The 22,246-nt window shown below is 42.8% G+C and overlaps 2 protein-coding genes across 5 annotated transcripts in view; one reads left to right on the forward strand and one right to left on the reverse strand.

Annotated features, from left to right (window-relative positions):
* The window catches only part of sh2d7 (SH2 domain containing 7), a 12,419-nt gene extending 10,416 nt beyond the window's left edge, over positions 1 to 2,003 (reverse strand). Inside the window, exons 1-3 of the mRNA XM_005946739.3 lie at positions 1,821 to 2,003; positions 628 to 717; positions 383 to 548 (exon numbers count right to left, since the gene is read on the reverse strand). Of these exons, the coding sequence (XP_005946801.1) occupies positions 383 to 548; positions 628 to 717; positions 1,821 to 1,981 (417 nt within the window). The 5' untranslated portion in view covers positions 1,982 to 2,003. The remainder of the gene's footprint in view (positions 1 to 382; positions 549 to 627; positions 718 to 1,820) is intronic.
* A 1,367-nt stretch (positions 2,004 to 3,370) lies between these two features.
* On the forward strand, positions 3,371 to 16,284 carry dapk2a (death-associated protein kinase 2a). 4 transcript variants are annotated; one of them, XM_005946737.2, is made up of 9 exons: positions 3,371 to 3,649; positions 3,888 to 3,983; positions 5,063 to 5,284; positions 7,365 to 7,503; positions 12,162 to 12,291; positions 13,009 to 13,084; positions 13,188 to 13,340; positions 13,483 to 13,528; positions 15,049 to 16,284. In XM_005946737.2, exons 2-9 carry the CDS (start codon positions 3,922 to 3,924, stop codon positions 15,697 to 15,699), a joined length of 1,479 nt encoding a protein of 492 aa, XP_005946799.1. In that variant the 5' UTR covers positions 3,371 to 3,649; positions 3,888 to 3,921; the 3' UTR covers positions 15,700 to 16,284. The 4 variants fall into 4 exon arrangements, with proteins under 4 accessions (XP_005946799.1, XP_014184535.1, XP_005946800.1 ...); XM_014329050.2 differs by lacking the exon at positions 3,371 to 3,649 and adding an exon at positions 3,659 to 3,762; XM_014329049.2 differs by lacking the exon at positions 3,371 to 3,649 and having other exon boundaries at positions 3,658 to 3,983.
* The last annotated feature ends 5,962 nt before the right edge of the window (positions 16,285 to 22,246 follow it).

Consider the following 22,246-nt stretch of genomic DNA (forward strand, 5'->3'; position numbering starts at 1 on the left):
TGCTTTGGGGTCCTTAGGGACGAGTAAAGCGCTATATAAATACAGGCCATTTTACCCCTGGTTTACATCTATCAGAGGCTGTCTGAGGTCACAGTGAAGTACCCATTAATGTCGAGCTCCATATTACTTTGGGGAGGTTTGTGGTTCAGGTTAAATGCATCTTTTTACTGGGCCTCTCAGTTCATTGTGTGGCAGTGAAATCTCTTGGGTTATTTCCTGTGTCACATAGTTCACACTTCCCAGTGTTTTCCTAATTCTGGGACGACTGCTTTGGGGCTTCTTTGTTCTGCACCAGCCTAATCAAATGGCTGTTTGGTTCATTCAATCTGCCCTTCTGTGTCTTGTGCTTGGGTTCCACTTCTATAAACCCTGACAGCCTCACCTCATTACAGCTGGAGGTCAGATATTCTCCAAAGGGCTGGATGGCGCTGACCTTGTAGTGTTGGATCAGCTCGGTGAGACTGCCGTATGTCTGAGAGTCTCCCGATATGATAAAATGTCCGTCTTGATTTTGGGTGATAACAAAATGGCGGCACCTGTCATTACCCCTTGGGAGAAGGCAGAGAGAGGAATGAGGAAGAATACTGAAACAGTTCAACAAGGTCCAGTTGACATGCTTTGCCTTACTTGTAGGACAGGATGTAGCCGAAGGCTTTATTACTGAGACGAATGAGAAAACAGCCCATACTTTTATCCCTCAGGAGCTCCTCTGCTTCCCTGCAGCGGAAAACAAAACCGATCCAATTGAACAAACCGGCAGTCAAACTGGATTTGAAACACGCCATGAAACTATTCATTTCACTCTTACATCACTCAGAAAACAGAGCTCTATTGATGCTGAATCCAGAGGTAACATTTTTAACGCTCTAAGCAAAATTCCTTGGAAGCGGGGACAGCCGTCTTCTGTTCAGCACAGCCACGGCCGTTCATTAAGAGCCTTCTGGTCATTAATGTCAACAGACTTGTAGCTAATGCGCTATAACTTACAACTAGCTCTCGACTCGTTTTTATGTCGAATGCCAGTCTTTAAGAAGGAGCTTTAATCTGAATAGTATGACGCGAACAAAGACAATTCATATTTTACCTCGTTTTTGGCTGTGATATTAATTAATATGGAACAGAATATTGGCTGCTTTTTATTTTCTGAATACAACTCCTGTTCTCCCAAACAGATGTAGCTAAACTTTTGCTTTGAAAAAGTCATTGAGGTAAAAGTTTGTGGGTGCTTTCAGCAAAACATGTTTAAGTATAAGAAAAAAAGCTCTAAGTGCATGTCCTACTGCTGCAACACTATCTACATCTCTATTTTATCCCAATCAGTGAAAAGTAATTAGAAACGGACAAACACATAATACGTTCACCTATATGTTCTTCCCTCGTCTAACACCAAGTCAGCAGTCCTAACGTGAGGCATGAGGATGAGGTAGCATGGAATGAAAATGATATTCAAACTCTGCATTTCCTCAGTAGCTACCCACAAACACGGACAGTAAAACCATAATAGTGATGGGAGATATTTACAGTATTTACAGTGTTCAAATGAAATCACAAGTAAGTGATGAAGCCCCAGTAAAGCAGAAATTCTTGAACTTCCTATAAAAAAGCCTCATTTTTTTCATGTGCTCAGTCATCTAGATAAGGAAACCCCAGAAAGTTGATTCTGTTTATCTGGACGTCGCGTTCTCAGTGGGAGAAATGTTTGGTCAGTCATCAAAGTGGCTTCTTCACTACATCCAGGTGAACAGAATCAGCTTTCTGGGTATCTTCTCGTCACTAGTCTCTACGTGTCCTGAAGCAAAGGTCTTTTGTATGCTGCTTACTTTCTTGTAGCAAGGCCTTGAAACCAATCAGGGAAGTTTCCATTGTGCTGGACGAGCGGTGCCTGTGTCTCAGTAAACCATCGAAGCACCAGCTCCTTCAGGCCCCCTCCTTCCTGTGGTTCCATATTCAGCTCAACACCTGACCTCTTCTCCATCCACATCCATATGTGAGCTGCTGACAGAGCACAGGTGATACAGTGTGCATACTCTCTGCTCTGATGTAATACTTCTAAAGGAAGCAGAGGTGCCTCATTTGACTACTTCTGTCTCTCATCTGAATCGGGGTATTGTTGCAGTTTATCTAGTTCATCTGCCACCAGCTTTTCTGCCTCACATTGCACAAGCACTTTCATTTTACTATCTGTGTTCCTTGTTCCAGATTGAACTTTAACAGCTTGGCCCAAAGTAAATAATTCATTTGGTTTGTACCTTGGATTAACAGATCTATACAAAAACACATATAGCTTTAGATGACCTCCCCCCATGTTCCTTTTCATGTTTCTAAGCACACCCAGTCTCACTCTCTCCCACTGAGCCTATATAAAACTACTAATGTCACAACTTAAAGCACATTATGTGCACTGCATGCAAAGGATAGAAGTCCAATAGTTACATTGTTCATGTGCTATGGTCAACAATAATAAAACTTTAAAGACTATTAGCGAAAGCAAATGCAGCAAAGGGGGGAAATGAGAGAATCGGTCAAAAAAACATACAAGAGGATCTTACTGGACATAGGAATACAAGACCAACTGGAAAGCCTGACTATTAAGATTTCAAAAGCATTTTCGCAAGGGGGAGCTTAATAACTAGAGTTAGACTCTAATTGACTGAGCAGACTGAAGAGTAAAAGACTAATAAAAACAAAAAGTAACACTGATAACAGGGATTACTAAATAAAACAGGAAAAGAAAACAACATACCTACCCAACGCCTCCTGCTTACCTCTGTTCTCTTTACCTGTAACAGACTTTTACTTTGTAAAATCTATATACGCTACTGCTTATTGAAAACAGAACAGAAATATGAGATTAAAAATAGCAAGTACTGAAACTGCAGGAAGAGAGAATTCAAAATCTGGGTAGAACAATTATATCCCACAACTGATGCTGTAATTTCCTAACATTTATTATTTATTTCCAGTCTACCAACCCACCACATGTCACCCTGGCCCCAGCAGGTTATAGGTGACGTGGTGAATGTTGAAGGTAAGGATGCAGCTACAGCTTAATGAACAGTTCTTACTTTAACTACACCATCTACAGTATAACCATAACTACAGTATGCTTTGTGCCTTCACATAATATTTACACATATTTTTCTCCTTTCCTTTGAAACTGCTTGATACCTCTTGTTCTATTATTACCTGCATTTCATTGTAAGGAGGAAGATTACACGCGTTATAGAGCAGTCTCTTGAGTAACACTTGAAGTGTTATCAAATCTTGCTCGAACAGTCCACTCATGAACGTGAAACAGGACTACTGTGTATTTGTTTTCATATGTCACATGTGTGATTCAACAAATTGGATGTCTCCGTTTTTACTGCTTCACCATTTTAATCATGTTAATCTTACCAAACACAAACACATCGTTCAGATCCTGTAACTGTTTCTCTGAATACACGTTTTATCGATATATAACGACGACATTTGTTTCCAACTATACGACTTTTGTGGCATAAGTTCCGAGACTTTTCTGCCCGACTTCGTGATCTGTGCAGAGCGCTGCAGCCACGGACACGGGGACACGGACACGGGGACACGGACACAGGGACACGGACACGGGGACAGGGCATGACGAGGAGGAAGTCCACGAGCACAGAGTTACGTATGTTTTAAAAACGCGGACACATTTTCTACACGTTATCGTTGTGTAGCGTCTGTCTGCCACGACACGCTGCAGTTCCTGTGATCTGTTTTTCCAGATGACATCGGAAACTGGTTATTTTCGGGGACAGGCTTACTTCAAAATCCTTTTCCCTTTATTATTTGTAGATGGTTTTTTAAAATTGGGCCATGTTGTTTAAGTAAAGCACTTTTTACGTGTTATTTAATTATCATTTCAGGACAGACAACATCAAACTGGGGACTGCAGCAGTAATGGATCTATTCAAGCAACAGAAAGTGGAAGATTTCTATGAAATTGGTGAAGAGCTTGGCAGGTACAGACTTTTGCATCTGCTTTAAATGTAGTTTAATGAGTAACAGCGGCTAGTTTAATGTAAATCAGAATGCAGATAGTGAGACGGATGGATTGAGAACAACAGCATATTAACTACAAACTCAACCACCAACCAGAACACCAACTACTTCAACGTGTATTCCTGTGTTCATTTACTGCTCATCCTGGTGTAGGAAATATAAGGCATGTTTGCAGAGTAGACACCTACACAAAATACACTGGGATCTTTTTCAAACTTGACTTACATTTACTCTTCCACAGAGTTATTTCTGAGCTCTAACGGTATGGAAATGACACTGGGTCATTAACTGCACCAGTGAAAAGTCTTTTATTTGTCTTTGGCTGCACACAGCTTCCTTTTTAGCTGATGATTGCTGACACACACTCTCTAAATATCAGGTGGTTTCTAAAAGCGATTCGCTCTATTTCTGAGAGAAGTGCGAAACAAAGTTGCATGTTTGGCTTTGCTTTTGTTGCTGTGTGTTGTGTGAGAGAGACAAATGTCATGCACATCAAACTGCTTTTTAAAGGACTTGTTTATATTTAGCAGAGGTTATATTTGCTCTTAGCCTGGCTGCAGGAAGTGGAGTGTCAGCTTACAAACCATTGAAGTGAACCAGGAAAAAATAGATGCATCTGCATGGTCATATAAGTGAATTTGAATGTTAAATACTGTACATGACCTGTGGTGTAACTGTGCAGTTTGTTGTTGTTGTTGTTTGTGTTGCCATTTTCAATATAGATAAGGAAATTTGTGGGGTGCATTCTAGTTAGTAAAGTGTCAAACAGTCAAACTAATAACTAAATTACTCATTGGTCTATTTTAACATAACTCTAATTTTCCACAGTCAATAAAACGACCTACAAATGTTGTAGTTTGCTTAAACTTTGCAGTGCGCCAGTCTTTGCCAAATATTTATGACAGTTATGTGCAGTCAATAGGACTGCACCCTTGTTTCCATCTAACCTGCAGATATGTTCATGGTTCTGTGTGGTAGTTAGGAAGTGATTTTTTCAATGATCTTCATTTGATTGTGTGATTTCCTCTCTGTGTTTGAGTGGGCAGTTTGCCATTGTGAAGCAATGTCGAGAGAAAACTACAGGTTTGGAATTTGCTGCTAAGTTTATCAAAAAGCGGCAGAGCATGGCCAGCTCTCGTGGAGTCCGGCGAGACGAAATAGAGCGAGAGGTAAACATCCTCCAGCAGATTCAGCACCCCAACATCGTCATGCTGCACGACGTCTATGAGAACCGCACTGATGTGGTGCTTATCCTGGAGCTGTGAGTAGCTGATTATAACTACTATAATTACTCAAAGATTATTGAGTAATCCCAATTAGCTTCTCTAAAATACAGTACAGTGGAAAATCTTCATGTATATTCTATATTTTGCCAGGCAGATGGGAAATGGGTGCACAAATCATTGAAATGTGCAAATATGCATGAAAATACAGGCATGCACAATATAGCAAACTCTGAGTTGGTGGTAACAAGTGTGAAAGTCAATATGTGAAATGAGTTTTCATGAACAGAATAGGAAGGTCATTTCAACACTACTTATTGGATATTGGCTTTGGTTTGTTCTGTCCTCTGTCAAGATCATAGCGCAGTGCTTCAGTAATGTTAAGGTATCGTGTCTGCAGAGCCCATTTCTTATGAGGCTGCAGAAGGATCAACTGATGGACCATAAGACAGTTTTTTGCTGGATTTTTCTGAAGGACGTAACTTTCAGATACTGCTCGTCTGCTGTATATAGTTTTTTAAGCCCAATATTTCTTCTTTTCTGCTCTACTTGTCCAATTTTCTCAAATTTTTTTTAAGAAAAGTGTTGTGAAAAAGCATTTGACACCTTCTTGATTTCTTTTTATCTTGTCTGCTAAAGTTCCATGTTTTAGATCAATATTAGAGAAGGATAACTGGAGTCAATGTAAAACAGCTTCTAAATTGTGTTTTCATTTATTAATGGAAAATAACTACCATTCCCTAAGTACCTACCTAAAACTTGGTTGATTGTATTAATTTTGTCCCACTCTTGGGAACATGCAAGTCCAGACTTTAACTAACATCCACAAACGGACAATCAGACGTTCTCCTTCAGGATTTTTTGGTATAGAGTAGAATTCATGGCTCCATTACTGATAACAGGTTGTCTGGATCCTGAAGCATTGAAGCAGCCCCGGTACATCACACTACCACCACCACGTTTGCTGATACCCTTATATGACTTGCTGTTTTAGTTTTATGTGAGATGTAACAGGATGCAAACCTTACAAAAAGTAAAACATCTGTCTTTTTAGTCCATAGAACATGTTCCTCCTAAGTTTTTAGGGTCATCAAGATGTTTCTTGGCAAATGAGATGAGCCTTTGTGCTCTTTTTTGTCAGTAATGGTTTTCACCTTGGAAATCTACCTTTTTTCCCCCATTTCTTGTTACTGAATCATGAACACTGATCATAGGTGAGGCGAGTAAGTCCTGCTGTTCTTTAGATGTGGTTGTGATGTTGAAACATGTCCTTATAATATATGTTGCCTAGAGGGGACTACTGAAATTAAATTGGTACTGTATAAGTGAAAGCAAGGCTATCAAAATAAAACAGGAAGTAACACACACTGAGACCCAGACTAAAACACGTGAACTTGATAAAGGGGCTGGAGAAAGACAGGGAGACATGACTGACTGGGAAGAAAAAAGGATGAAACACAGAGAGACTATTGACAGGAAGAGAAACTCAGGGACCAGAACTGGAGACATTAACTAGCCATGGCAGGGAAACCAGGAACCTGCAGAGACAGGACATGGAGAAACCAGACAGACACAGGGAAAAAAAATCTTTAAAAAGAAATCATTTGCTATATGAAGCTATACACCATATTATATATTTTAGATATTAAGTATATACACTAGATTGCCAAAAGTATTCACTCACCCATCCATGTAATTGAATTCAGGTGTTTCTGTCACTTCCGTGGCCACAGATGCACAGAATCAAGCACCTCAGAATGCAGACTGCTTCTATAGAGAACAAGTCGCTCTCAGGAGCTCAGTGAGTTCCAGCGTCCGACTGTGATAGCATCGCTCTTGCCCAGTCATAACATTGTCTGGCTACCAAATATTCACAATTTTAAATGTGTGGGAAAAGTTTGGAGATGGTCCTTTCTGTTCTAATATGACCTGACAGAAGAGCGGCGACTGCAAGACAGGCCTACTCGTCCAGCATCAGTGGACGGATAGGCCTGCTCATTGAATGTGTGAAAGGTTGTCGGACAGTATGTTCCTGAAGCTATTCAGTGGGAAATGAAGGAGAAACGTATAAAAAGAGATAAACCGGCATTTTTTACAGTGATTTTTTAACCCTTTCAGAGTCTCTGGTGGTGAGCTGTTTGATTTCCTGGCCCAGAAGGAGTCTCTGAGTGAGGAGGAGGCTACTCAGTTCATCAAGCAAATCCTTGAGGGGGTGAACTACCTTCACGCCAGAAAGATAGCCCACTTTGATCTTAAGGTTTGTCCAAACAAGATATATCACAGTCTCTTTTTTCACCACAGATAAGATGTTTGTGGTGGTGGGGTGTGGTTTGAGACTCAGTTGCCAGGGAGCAGCGGTGCAGTGGGTTCAGGGGGCAGTGCCAGGGGAGGCTTTCTGGCACAGTTGTCAAGGGTAATCGTATTAGATGTCTCCTATATGTAGTGATCCAAACCACCCAATAGCCGCCAAAGGCCTCTATACTACTTGTACAAGCTTTCAGACCCAGAGCTCTTACAGGAACGAGCCCAAAATAAACAGGACAAAGGGATCAATATCAGCCAGGCGCTGTGTGACTCTTCTATTACTCCCATTTTCAGCATTTCGGCTAACTCCCTCTGAACAATTTGCCTTTTATGTTCAGGAACCCTGTAGGGCCGTGAACGCACCGTCACGCCAGGCTGCGTTTCAAAACGATGCTCAATGAGAGACGTTCTGCCAGGCAGGGGGGGAACACGTCCGCAAAGCGCTGTTGCCCGCTCTCTGGGCGTGTGAGATGGTCATCACAATGGAGGGAGGCGGGAATGATGGACTTTTGCTCTCAGGTCCAAGACGTACTGAATCTCATTCTTTGCAGGGCTCGGACCTACGGAGCCCCGCAGGGGACATGGGAGAAAAAAAAATTAGGGAGAAAAAAAAAAAATTGCGAGACGACTTTTGCGATATCTCGCAAAAGTCCGTCTTAATTTTTTTTTTCTTCCCTAATTTTTTTTTTCTCCCATGTCCCCTGCGGGGCTCCGTACGGACCTTCCTCCCAGCTTTCTTTAATCAGGTCGAGCACCCCATGTGGCTTCTGGCGGAACAGCAGCTCAAAGGGAGAAAATCCTGTGGAGGCCTGGTGGACCTCGGCAACTGCAAATAACTGAGGGTCTAACCAGCGATCCCAATTGCATTCATCTTCGTGAATGAACTTACAAATCATGGACTTCAAAGTCTTATTCAGCCACTCCATCAGCCCGTCAGTCTGAGGGTGGTAGACGCTGATCCGAACAGATTTAATGCCCAACAATTTGGACAGTTCCCGCAGTGTGCGAGACATGAATGACGTGCCCTGCTCAGTCAATATTTTTTTCAGGATACTGACTCGGGAGATGACCTGAAACAGTGCCTGTGCCCCACGCTTTGTAGAGATGTCGCGCAGTGGCACTGCTTTCGGGTATCCCATTGCATAATCCATCAGAACTAATACAAAGCGATAGCCACGTGCACTCTGGTGAAATGGCCCAATGAGAACCATGCCAATGCGCTCAAACAGAACCTCCACTAGTGGGAGTGGGCGCAAAGGCGCTTTTTGAATGGCTGGCTGGTTAACAAGCTGGCATTCTGGGCAGGATGCGCACCAGCGGTGAACATCCACCCGGATGCCCGGCCAATAAAACCAGGCCATTATTTGCTCCAGAGTTTTGTCACATCCCATATGCCCTGCCATGGGGTTATAATGAGCCGCCTGGAAAATCATTTCCCAGCGGCCTTGTGGCACCAACAACTGGCTGTGTGTCTCCTCCGTGCGAGTGTCACGACTCACTCAATATAACCTGTCTTTTAATAACACGAACATGAAGTGCGGGTAGGTCCGCACGGCTTCAGGGTGCACCACGTGAACATCAATCTCAATCACTTGGTCAAAGGCTGAGCGCAGAGTGTCATCAAGAGAATGCTCCAGTGGGAAATCTCCTGTGGGGGTAATTTCCAGGTGGCGGGGGGTGGCGCGTCCTCCCTTGCTTTTGCGGCCAGGTGATCCTCCACCAGTGTGACCGCCACGTCCACGTCCACTTAGCTGTCTCGCCGGCAGCGGATGATCCTCCCCAGTCAGCCTGCAGGTGCGGAACCGCCGGCGATGATCTTCTTGGGTGAGGAAGATCCAACACGGCCTGGCTCATGTCAGCGACGCAGCTCTGTGAGGTCGGTAGTAGGCTCAGGGCTGCCGTTTGCAACTCCTCCGACAGTATTGGAATCAGGGGGTCTACTGTGCTTGTGGCCACTGGCACGCCTCCGCTGTTGCATGGAATGCCTCCAAAAAAACCTGAGGATCATCACCGTCCCCCATCCTTTGCATCACTACTGACAGAGGCAGGGGCTTCGACGGTGCAGGAGCCCCAACTAGCTGCTCAAGGACCCTGGTCTGCTGGTCTGAGTGCTCCTGCAGCTTAATCAGACGCTCCCGCTGGGCCACCGCCTGATCTTGACACATCGTTGCCAATTCAACCAGCATCTGTGCCAACAACTGTGCAGGCTGGGTAGGTAGCGCATCGTGCGGGTCAGACATCCCACTCCTGGGTTTCGGTACCACTTGTAAAAGTACACGATGCACACGATGATCGTGCTCACTATAATTGGGTTTTATTGAAAGTTGTGAAGTCAGGGAACACAGTCGTTCCAGTCCAGCTCTCTCCGTCCCCGCTCAACTTTGCCTTCACTATATAGAGAAACAGAAAGAGACACTGTCATCAGTCAGTCACCACCACCTGTGGCTCACCTGCCTCCCGGTACCACCCCCTTGAGCTCACTGCACCACTCCTCCCCTGCAGCTGAGCCAGGGACAACACCTCCGAAACATATGTCATTGCTGTAGATCCTAGTGGTCTGGATCAATGTTCACTCCTGGCATAGAGCTTGAAGTTATCCATGTGGTTAACATTTGCTCCATTCTGCAGTCTGTATCCATTGCCATTTTTGCTAACGATCTGGCTGAGGGGGTTTAGGCCTATGCAGAACAGCCAGGGAGATACTGCATCTCCTTGGTCAATCCCACACTTGATGGCGACTTGTGAGAGTTGACTTCTAGTGTGTTGCATTGGGTTCATGATGAAGGCTCTCAGGGTTCTGTTGAATTACAGGCTTTCTTGTTGTCAATCCAGGTGTTTCACTGGTTTGTCAGTTTGGTCTTATAGTCTCAAGCCTTCCAGTAGTTAATGTTGTACCCATTCCTTCCTGCTCATGTATTGATCAATGTGCCATCTTAGCTGCTGTGATAACTGACAGGAGCTTCCATGTTGTGCTGAGGCAGGTTATTGGCCAGTAGTTTCATGGATCGAGTCCCTTCTGAGGGGTCATGATGAACAAAGCCAACTTACAAAAACAGTTGCCTCAAGGTGTTTTATATTGTAAGGTAAATAATACAAAGAAAACGGAAAAACCCCAACAATCATATGACCCCTTATGAGCAAGCGCTTTGGTGACAGTGAGAAGGAAAAACTCCATTTTAACAGGAAGAAACCTCCGGCAGAACCAGGCTCAGGGAGGGGCGGGGCCATCTGCTGCAACCAGTTGGGGTGAGGGGATCAAGACAGGGCAAAGTGTGGATGAGAACCATTGCATTTAAAAATAATTAAATGCAAAGTGGAACCACGCAACGTGGTGTATAAACAGATAATGAGTGAAAAAGTATGTTTGAAGAAGAAACACTCAATGCATCATGGGAATCCCCAGCAGTCTAGACCTATTGCATCATAGCTAAGGGAGGGATTCAGAAAGGTCACATGGTCCAGCGTTAATTATATGCTGTACCAAAAAGGAAAGTGTTAAGCCTAATCTTAAATGTGGAATGGGTGTCTGTCTCCCAAATCCAAACTGGAAGCTGGTTCCACAGTTGAGGGGCCCGAAAGCTGAAGGCTCTGCCTCCCATTCTACTTTTAACTAGTCTAGAATCCAAAAGTAGGCCCAGAGTCTGAGAGCAAATTGCTCTAATGGGGTGACTAGATCATTAAGATAAGATGAGGCCTGATTTTTTGTATGTGGAAAATGACTCCAAGATTCCTCAGTATTGCTGGAGACTGAAGTAATGCCATCCAGATGCCATATTTCTTAGATATTTAGTGCAACAGCCTCAGTTTTATCTGAATTTAGAAGCAGAAAATTCGAGGTCATTCAGGACGTTGTGTCTTTAAGACATTCCTGCAGTTACAAAGCTGCTTTTGTATTTCTAAACAGAATCTAACAATCTAACTCAACAAAACAATCAATTTTTTAAACTCTGTATCTTATCTTATCTTAAAACTGTATTGGTGATGCAGCGTTTCAGACATGTACCTGGTGCTCTCCTGGAAGAAGCATCGCTCCGTACGGTTTGAACTGGGATGGGTGTGGGATAAGTTAGAGACCAAAGTAAAGAAAACAGAGAACAACTGAAGAAGTGAAAAGAATAAAGAGTGTGAAACAGTTAACACATTTCTTTGCTTCAAACATCAGTATGTGTTATTTCAAACACTGTAAAAGAAAAAAAAGAATAAGACCAGGTGTGTCCAAAATGATTGACTGGTCTTCATATGTAGCAACACATCTGAATGTGCTAAGTGAAAAAAACAGAACATTGTAACAACATTTTTCTGACATTTAGAAACAATCACTTATCTGACAGTGTATCCCATGTACTAATCAATAAAATGATTTATTTCACTCTTAGTTGAAAACTTGTTCGTAGACCAAAATGCCACTGAGCATATAGTAAATAAAGTAAATTCATGAATTAAGCTGTGCATAGAAACATGATGGGTCCATTTTTCACTGCTTTCCACAAATGATTTTTCCCTTTTTTAATTTTTCTTCCCTTTTTGTATCAAAAAATCAACTCACATGTTTTAGAACCTCCTAATGTAAAGTGTTCAAAGTTGCTTAGTACATGTTCTTGTCTTCTGCAGCCTGAAAACATAATGCTTTTGGATAAGAACACACCCTTGCCAAGAATAAAACTGATTGATTTTGGTCTTGCCCATAAGATTGAAGCTGGAGTTGAGTTCAAGAACATCTTTGGAACTCCTGAGTTTGTAGGTAAGATTATTATTTATAAACTGGGGTAGCAAAGAGCTCATATTCCTTCACTGTTGGTAAATGGACTGGTTCTTATATAGTGCTTTTCTGCTCTACCTGGGGACTCCTATTGCTTTGTACAACACCTCATTCACACCAGAACTTTTTTCTTTTTCGATTAGTAGATGACCGAGCTCTATCTCCGGAGCTACAGTCACCCAATCTTTTTCATTCCATTTTTAAAATCTTTACATCACTTGCCAATCTGTCTAAGATTTAATTTTTGAAGTCTTCTCAGGAAATTAAACTGATTCAGACCTCTCAGCTGTTATGAAGTCAATAACTGCATCCCAAAACTCTGGAAAAGGCAGCCTGAAGATTTAGGGAATGTCGATCTAGCCACTTAATCACAACTCTCAGCTTTGCTTAAACGATCAGAAAATAATCTGGACAAAGACGAAGGTAAACAAAAATAATCAAAGAATATCCACAAAATAATAGAAATAAGAAAAGCTAGAAAGAAAAGCATTGTTTACTGCCAGCAGTTCTACAATGCAATGGACATTTTAAAGGAGTTTGGTCCCAGTTATCCAGTTAGCAATCTGGTTTTGAACTGCCATGTCTTTAAAAATAGAAACGCATTAAAGGGTTTGCAATATTAGATCTAAATACAAGGAAATGTTTACCTTTCTGTTTTATGTGTATATTTATTTATTTTTGTATTGGTTGCCTGTACAGCTCCAGAGATTGTCAACTATGAGCCCCTTGGATTGGAAGCAGACATGTGGAGCATTGGTGTCATCACTTACATCCTGCAAGTTAACCTCGCCCAATATTAATGTGGCATCTCCTACAATATCATATACATAGTAATGCAGCAGTATAATAAACTGCACTTTTTTATTGTTTTATTCCAGGCTGAGTGGTGCCTCTCCTTTCCTGGGGGACACAAAACAGGACACACTGGGGAACATTTCAGCCATAAATTATGAGTTTGATGAAGAGTTCTTCTGTCACACCAGTAAGCTGGCCAAGAACTTCATCAGCCAGCTACTCGAGAAGGATAAGAAGTAAGAGCTCAGGGATAGCTTAGTGAAGGATACTTGTGCCACAGCAGGAGAGTAAAATGCACATTAATTCTGGAGAGCTCATTATAGTCACATCACCACTTTTACATAATGAAAGTTAGCAAGATTTTTTTTTGTCTCACAGGAAAAGATTAACAATTCAAGATGCCCTCAATCACCCATGGATCAAGGTAATGCTTCTGTTGAAGCCATCTCAGTTCGCAGAGCAATGCATGGCTATCAGAGAGCTTTACAGAGAAATGATGCCTCAGAAACCATTTAGGGCTCTTCGCTTTTTAAAAACTTCACTGTTATAAATTCAGTTTCAAATTACAGAGAAACAGGAGACTCGAGCATGAAAAACTGAAATCTCTCATTTAGGAATATATTCAGACTTAACGTAGAGTTGCTCTGAAATGACCTGATCAAGGAGACTTTACGCAATTCACACTGCACATTAGGACAAAAACTGAATCGTGAAGTCCAAGAGCTCTTTGTAAAACAAAACATTGTGACTATGTCCACACCAGCCCGGATAAATTTGAAAACTGCGTTTTCTTCTGAAAACTATCCACACGAGCGTTTTCAGTTGTTTTCACAGAGTTGTGCGTCCACTAGTGATGTGTCGGTCGCGAACGAAATGGCTCTTAGAGCCGGATCTTTGACGTGAACGACGCTTTGCGCTGAGCAGAGGGGGGAGGGGCGGTAGTTACACTGGCAGTAGCACAGGAACAGAGCGAATCAACCACGAATGTGGTCACTGATCAATGGTCATGAGATTTTGCATAATTAAGATTAAGGAACTGACCTCCCAGCCCATTGTTCCGTCACTGGGCTGGTTTCAGTCATTGTGCAAATGTCCTGTTTATAAGATAGAAACCTGCTGTCAGCTGAGACTGAAGACGTCACCTGGATGAGTGATGAAACGTTTCTCCCACAAAACGCTACGTCCAGATGAACAGAATCAACTTTTGGAGATAAGAGATTCTCAGAAACTAAAGAAATCATAAAACCCAAAATCAACAACAAAATTCCTTCCCCAAAATGCCAGGTCCAAACCCCAGGGATCCTAACAAGGATTCACAAGCAGCCACAGAAATCCTGAACAGGGAGGAGGAAAACCAAGTCACTGTCCAACAGGAACGGTTATTGAAAGTTTCCATGAAAAGTTATTAATTTTTGTTTTATCTACTTAGTGTCCTCCGTCTGGGAATAATTAGGTAACAGGATTCATCCGTCCACGAAACTGTCAGTTCTCCAGTTATTTTTAAGCCTCTGAAATTTTTAAAGAAATATTTTTATTGTAAAGAATCAAAATTACCCCCCCCCCCCCAAAAAAAAACCCAAAAACAAACTGTAATTGTCCCACATTTGCAGACCTAATTGTTTGTTCCCAGTCCTTTCAGCTTCTAATGGTTAAGCCAAAAAATAATTTAACGCCTGCTGCAGTTATCTCCTGCAGTTTTCTTAAAAACCTGAGCATGCTATCCTTTTTCACATTTTTATTATGCTATCTCTCAAACTTTTGATGTTGACTTAATGTTTAATTCTTTGAATAAAAAGCATGTTGACAGTGTTTTTGAAAGGTTCTTTATAAATAAAGTCACTACTATTTATAATAATAATAACTTGGATTTGTAGAGCACCTTTCAAGAATCCCAAGATTCTTCTTTAAAACAGTTAATCTCTCTCTGTGTTTGAAATTGTTTAGTCCAATGAGAACAAGGAAGAGAATAAAGCCAGGGGGCCAAAGAAAAGTGAGCGGCGCCAGTTGAAGACCAAGCGCCTGAGGGAGTACACTATCAAGTCCCACTCAAGCATGCCACCCAACAACACCTACGTGAACTTTGAGCGCTTTGCCCAGGTTGTGGAGGACATTGACCAGATGGAGAGCTCGTTCATTAGCCTGGCCGCAGCCCACGACTCTCTGCAGGAAAATATAGACGCCATGGTCTCTATTTATAATGAAAAGGAAGCCTGCTACAAGGAGGAGAATGAAGCCATGCGTCACGAGCTCTCGCAAATCCGCTACGAGTTCCGTAAGGTGGAGGCCTTGAAGAGGAGCCTGCAGGATGACATCCAAGCCTTCAGCTGCAGCCTCGGTGCCATCAGCAACCGCTTCCAGGAGAGACAGAGCCGGTTTGATGCCCTGGCCCTGGAACTAAGCAACGAGGTGAAGTGGGTGCAGGATGTCATGGGGTCATTTCATACAGATGAAGGTAGAAGATACCCCAACTGCAGCTTCTCCTCAGCTTTCAACAACGTGAATGAAACTCTGAAAGAGCTTTTAAACCGTTCCTGTGAAGGAGAACTGCTCTCTGGGATCAACTTGGACTTTAGTGAAACTGGACAACAAAAATGATTTAAAATACTAAATCACATAGAAAACATTTAAAAGGAGCTAGCAGGAGTGTGCTGCAGCATGCCCAAATATTTGTTACACAAAGATATACACTGTTTGCTTAATACGTAAATAACAGATTGCATACTTCCATACTGAAACTTTTTTTCACATGAACAAAATCTTCTGTTCTAAAATACTATTAAATGTTAAGCAAAGACTTCGCTGTAACAATCAACATTCATTTGTTGTGCTCTATGTTGGAGAGATTTTTTTAAAAAAAAGCCTTTTCTACTTATTTCTCATAAAGTCTAAAAGAAAGATTTACTAATTTGCTATTCTGCATTAATACACTGCCTGGCCAAAAAAAGTCACCACCAAATTAAAAGGTCACACACTCTAATATTTTGTTGGTCGCCCTTCAGCTTTGGCGCATTCACTGTGGCATTGTTTAGTAAGCTTCTGCAATGTCAGAGGATTTATTTCCATCCAGTGTTGCATTCATTCACCAAGATCTTGAATTGATGATGGTGGAGTCTGACCACTGTGCAATATGTCTGTGAAGGTTCTCAGTCATCCAGGTCGTCGTAGTCAAAGGAGCTTGCAAAGAAAAGCGTCTGGACTTCTTTAAGTTGCTTGAAGACGTTTCACCTCTCATCCGAGAAGCTTGGTCAAATGGTGGAGAGTCCCAGATATAAACCTAGTGGGAGTTTCCCCCCACAGAGGGACAAAAGGACCCCTGATGATCCTCTAATCGCCTGAGCCAAGGTGTGAAACTGGGTGTGGGTCCCAATCAGCCAGAGTTTCGGGTGGGTTCATTGTGAAACCTGGCCCCACCTCGTCATGCGAATTCCTGAGGTCAGATGGCCCAGGATGTGAGTGGGTGTTAAGGCGTCTGGGAAGGATCTCAAAACTGGATTATAGATGGCAGAGAGTTGGTGTCGTAAACCCCGCCTCTGTTCAAAGATGGTCGCTCACAGTGGACATAGATGCTTCTTTCACTCCTCTTTCAAACCATCTGTCCTCTCTGTCCAAAATGTGAACATTGGCATCCTCGAAAGAGTGACCTTTGACCTTAAGATGCAGATGGACTGCTGAGTCTTGTCCTGTGGAGGTGGCTCTTCTGTGTTGTGCCATGCGCTTGTGAAGTGGCTGTTTGGTCTCTCCGATGTAGAGGTCTGGGACTCTCTGGGACTATCTGGGACTCTCCACCATTTGACCTTAGAACTGAAGAAGCTTCTCGGATGAGAGGTGAAACGTCTTCAAGTAACTTAAAGAAGTCCAGACGCTTTTCTTTGCAAGCTCCTTTGACCACTGTGCAAAGCCTTCTCCAGCACACCCCAAAGATCCTCAATGGGGTTAAGGTCTGGACTCTGTGGTGGCCAGTCCATGTGTGAAAATGATGTCTCATGCTCCCAGAACCACTAATTCATCATTTAAGCCCGATGAATCCTGGCGCTGTCATCTTGGAATAGGCCCACGCATCAGGGGAGAAAAAAACCCATTCATGGAATAACCTGGTCATTCAGTATAGTCGGGTAGATTCAAAGATTCAAAGGCGTTTCTCTGTGCAATGAAATCCTTTCTTTGCTGTCCACCCACAGATGCCGATTAATATATACAATAGAAACAGAACGTATAAAATACAAATAGTACAAATAAATAAATGAAGACAGGAAAGGACACAAAATATGGAGGTGTGAAACAGAGATGTGTGCAAAGAGCTATAGCTTAATATGCAGGATGACCTGATGTGCACACTTCAGAAGTGTGCACAGTCCGTGTTGGGGTGGGGTCTTTGAGGATGGAGGCAGCTCTCCTCTGGACTCTGTGATGGTAGCTGCTCTGCAGAGAGGGCAGCGGAGTCCTGATGATCTTCTCCGCAGTCGTTATCACTCTCTGCAGGCGTTTGCGGTCCATAGCAGCTGGTCAGCTGACCTCATTCTTGGAGCACATGCTGTTGCTGAACCTAGACCTGACCAACTGCAGCAACCCCAGATCATAGCACTGCCCCCACAGGCTTGTACAGTAGGCACTAGGCATGATGGGTGCATCACTTCATCTGCCTCTCTTCCTACCCTGATGCACCCATCACTCTGGAACAGGGTAAATCTGGACTCATCAGACCACATGACCTTCTTCCAGTGCTCCAGAGTCCGATCTTTATGCTCCCTAGTAAACTGAAGTCTTTTTCCCCGGTTTGCTTCACTGATTAGTGGTTTTCTTACGGCTAAACAGCTGTTCAGTCCCACTCCTTCATATTGTGTGTGTGGAAATGCTCTTACTTTCACTATTAAACATAGCCCTGAGTCCTACTGTTGTTTTTCTTCAATTTGAATTCACCAAACATTTAAGTGATTGCCGATCATGATCATTCAGGATTTTGTTTTGGCCACATTTCTTCCTCCAAGACGATGAGTCCCCACTATCCTTCCACTTTTTAATAATGCATTGGACAGTTCTTAACCTTAGACGTTTTCTCTGCTTGATGGATCCCAATGATTTGACCCTTCTCAAACACACTAACATCTTTTCCAGGGCCACGTGATGTGTCTCGCGACATGGTTGTTTATGAAATGAGAAGCAACTCATTGCACCAGCTGGGGTTAAATAACTTGTTGCCAGCTGAAAGGTAATTGCCAATGCAGTAATTGACCAACAGGTGGCGACTTTTATTTGGCCAGGCAGTGTATAATGTTCAGGGTCATTTTTAAACGCATCGGGTCCCTCGAAATGCTCTTTGTTTCCATAAAGGTCCCAAAGAGATCTGTTCCCAAATTAGTACAGTATGTCAGTACTTGATCTGTCTTAAAATGTGTTGTGATGTCTGAGAGCAGCTCTCTGTGCAGTCTGATTTCTCTCCATGCTGACCAACACTACGTGGTCGGATCAAAAGCAGCATGTATTCCTATATTCTGACAGTAATCATCTGCAGTGAGAAGCACACATATTAGCAGTGTGCTAATAAAATAAAAAATGAAAAGTTATAATAGCTCATTTTTCCAAAGTTACTTTGAATTTACTCATTTTGTGAGACAAAATTTATATTTCTCTTTCATTCAGCTTGCAGCTTTTATTCCACGCACAGTCCACATTATGATTTGAAAGCTTTTTTACCATCCTTTAACTCTGGTATCACTTTTAGAAGTGATTGTGTTGTTAATTATGTTGTTTTACAGAGAAACACAAATGTAATGCAACGAGTATACTCAATACATTACATTTTTTTAATCCTATAGGATAAGGAAATTCTCCTGGGAGTGATTAAGTAACACACTCCAAATACTCTAGACTGAAAAAGTCATTTGGATGAGTCACATCTTATGACAGACGTGTGAAAAGCAGAAAGCAACAGAGACTAAACTGACAAATCCAAAACTGGGAAGAAACTAGAAACGAGTACAAAGAAACTAAAAACATGAGATGTGGTAAAGGCAATACATCAGAGATGGGCAACTCCAGGCCTCAAGGGCCGGTGTCCTGCGGGTTTTAGATCTCACCCTGGGTCAACACACCTGAATCAAATGATTAGTTCATTACCAGGCCTCTGGAGAACTACAAGATATGTTGAGGAGGTCATTTAGCCATTTGAATCAGCTGTGTTAGATCAAGGACACATCTAAAACCTGCTGGACGCTGGCCCTTGCAGCCTGGAGTTGCCCACACCTGCAGTGGATGATACGCAGACAATCAGGCAGCAAACAGAGGAAGACAAAGGGCTTAAATACACAGAGGGATAACGAGGGAATGAGACACAGGACGAGAGGAAACAGGCACAGAGACATGGACTGACACTGGAACAATGAGAAGCACAGATATGAACACATAACTAGATCAGATGTGACACAAGGAACACAGAGGAAGCACAGTGACGGAAACCAAGAGACCAAATACTATAAATATCAATGAAATCAAAGACTACTAACTCAAAATCCCAAAACGTTGGGTCAAAGACCCAGGACCGTGACAGGCGAAACGCTCCTGCCACTGAAAACGCTACGTCCAGATGAGCAGAATCAACTTTTTGGATTTCCTCACCTGGATCGTTGAGTTTTTGACTTTTAAGAAAAGTACGTTTTGTATAATATGTGTAGTACATTAACTTTTTTGAGTAATGAGCCAACACTGCTCACAACAAAGAGTGGTAATACCTCCAACATGTACAAACATCTGCACAAACAGCATGCAGTTCATTTGCAGGACTGTAGTGTCTTTGAAATGCTGCTTTGTGACGGTGGTGAGTCTCAAACTGGAGACAGTGAGACATAAGTCATAATAATGGAATTGCATAGTTCTGAAGTATCATCATTGTATGAGTATAAAATGATAAAATTCCACTCTTGCGTGTGTTGGTGGGTTGTTGTTTTTTTGCAGAGGTGGGAGTTACCACAGGTGCCCCCCCTTGGGCTTCACACACCTGTGAGTGATTGCACACCTCTCTCTGTTAACCTCGTCAGAAGCACGAGTCCTGCGACTGACTCCTGTTTGCTGAGCGGACTAAGGGCCTGGAAGCCAGTACATGGCAGTGGACCAAAGCGCAAATACCAAACAGAAGACATCAATGGAATATATGAGTTTTATTGCAAACACAAGAATAACAATGACGAGGGGGCGAAGGATGGGACGTGAGCACGAGGCAGAGAATCACTGACGTGAGGCTCTGCAACAGAGGGATAGTGTAGTTAGATATGGGGATGATGAGCGAGAACCAGAAAGAGAGACTTGATGGCTTACTAGCAGGTGGAGGTTGTTAAGCATAGAGGGGAGGCAGCTGAGGGAGCGTCCGACAGGTGAGTGACAAAATGCGATTCCAACTTTAAGTTCCAGACGATCCAGAGAAGACAGCAGACAGGAGGAGCAGGTGAAGGAGGTAATTAATTACGTGCCAAGGGTGAGTCTGTGGAGAAGTTTGGAAAATCTTGCCAAGAAAACCAGTGTTCAGGTAATTGACTGCAGGTAAGCAAAGTGATGACTGGACGAGGAGAACAGGAGGTAGCTGACAGACTAGCAAAGAACTGATGGCAGCTCTGGTCTTTAAGTACAGGCTCACTGGAGCCATCGATGGAGGGCAGACCCAGGCAAGCACCAGCAAACAGGAAAAACCTGAGCCTGTATGACGCACACTCTAGATGCAAGAAGCCCAGCTAAACGGACATAAGATAAGACGAGACAGGACGAGACTTTATTGATCCCACAACGGGGAAATCTTTGCGTCACCTCAGCTCAGGTACAGATATATGAAGGAAATACAAAAATACAAATAAGTACAATCAATGAAAAAAAGTAAGATAATACACTATATACAATGGTAGCATACGCAGTATGTGATTATGGATATAGTTGGAAATATGGAAGACATAAACTATCTAGCTTGGAAGGTCCATTATGCATGAAGTGGTGACCGTGGATGTTCACAGTGTCCAGTGACTCATGACATTGTGATTGAGGAGTTATGGAGTCTAACTGCTGTTGGGATGAATGATCTGCGAAAGCGCTCCTTCCTGCAGTGAGGGTGTTTCAGTCTCTGACTAAAGGAGCTGCTCAGCCCACTCACATACTCATGCAGTGGGTGATGTGGGTTGTTCATGATGGATGTCAGCTTTACTAACATCCTCCCCTCACCAACCACCTCCACAGACTCCAGGGGACATCCCAGCACGGAGCTAGACCTCCGCACCAGTTTGTCAATCCTGCTCCTGTCCGTGCATCCACTCCCCCAGCAAGCCACCGCATAGAAAAGGGCAGATGCACTGGAGAAGTCAAAAAACATGATCCTCACAGTGCTCCCCGCCTGCTCTAAGTGAGAGAGGGATCGGTGTACCAGGTAGATGACAGCGTCATCCACCCCAATTCCAGAACGGTAGGCAAACTGCAGGGGGTCCAACACTGAGCCCACCAGTGGCCGAAGGTGGTGCAGGATGAGCCTTTCCATGGTCTTCATCAGATGAGAAGTCAAGGCAACAGGCCTGAAGGCCTGAATAAAGTCTCTCTCTCTCCCCCCCTGTCCCCCATATCCAGCACGTAAACCAAAAATAGAGCAAAAACACCTTTAAGCCATTTATTGTAGACATGCTCCGGATGGGAGCAGTGTTTTTGAGGTAGATTATCTGAGTTTGTGTTGAAGCTTAGTTCCATTTTGTGTGCCATTTTGGCCTCGGCACAGCCTGACAATTTAACAATTTGCTGAATAATATATACAACAGTGTTTTTTAAAGAAACGTTGTTTCTGTGGCTGCTTGGGGAAGTAAATGCCTGTCCCGAGTTTTATACCAGCCCCTGGATGGAAAACAGCCTCCTGCTAATGTAAGAAAGGCTTCCGAAAAGGGAGAAACAGCTCTTAATTTATGCCCTAGTTTAGGTTGTATGTATACCTTTTCTTGTCAATACTGTACTTGTGATTTATTTATTTATTTTGCATTTACGAAAAATAATTTGTTTAAAAATATTATTTTAATATGGCAACAAAATGGTTGGTTTTGTTTTTAAACAGATTTTTAAATGAGCAGTTCATTTTCAAAGACGATTTTCTTTTTCGAACATGAATCATTGTAATCCTACGGAGCCCCGC

Source organism: Haplochromis burtoni, unplaced genomic scaffold (assembly GCF_018398535.1).
Source record: "Haplochromis burtoni strain Fernald_Lab_line unplaced genomic scaffold, NCSU_Asbu1 Contig_495, whole genome shotgun sequence".
Lineage (NCBI taxonomy): Eukaryota > Metazoa > Chordata > Actinopteri > Cichliformes > Cichlidae > Haplochromis > Haplochromis burtoni.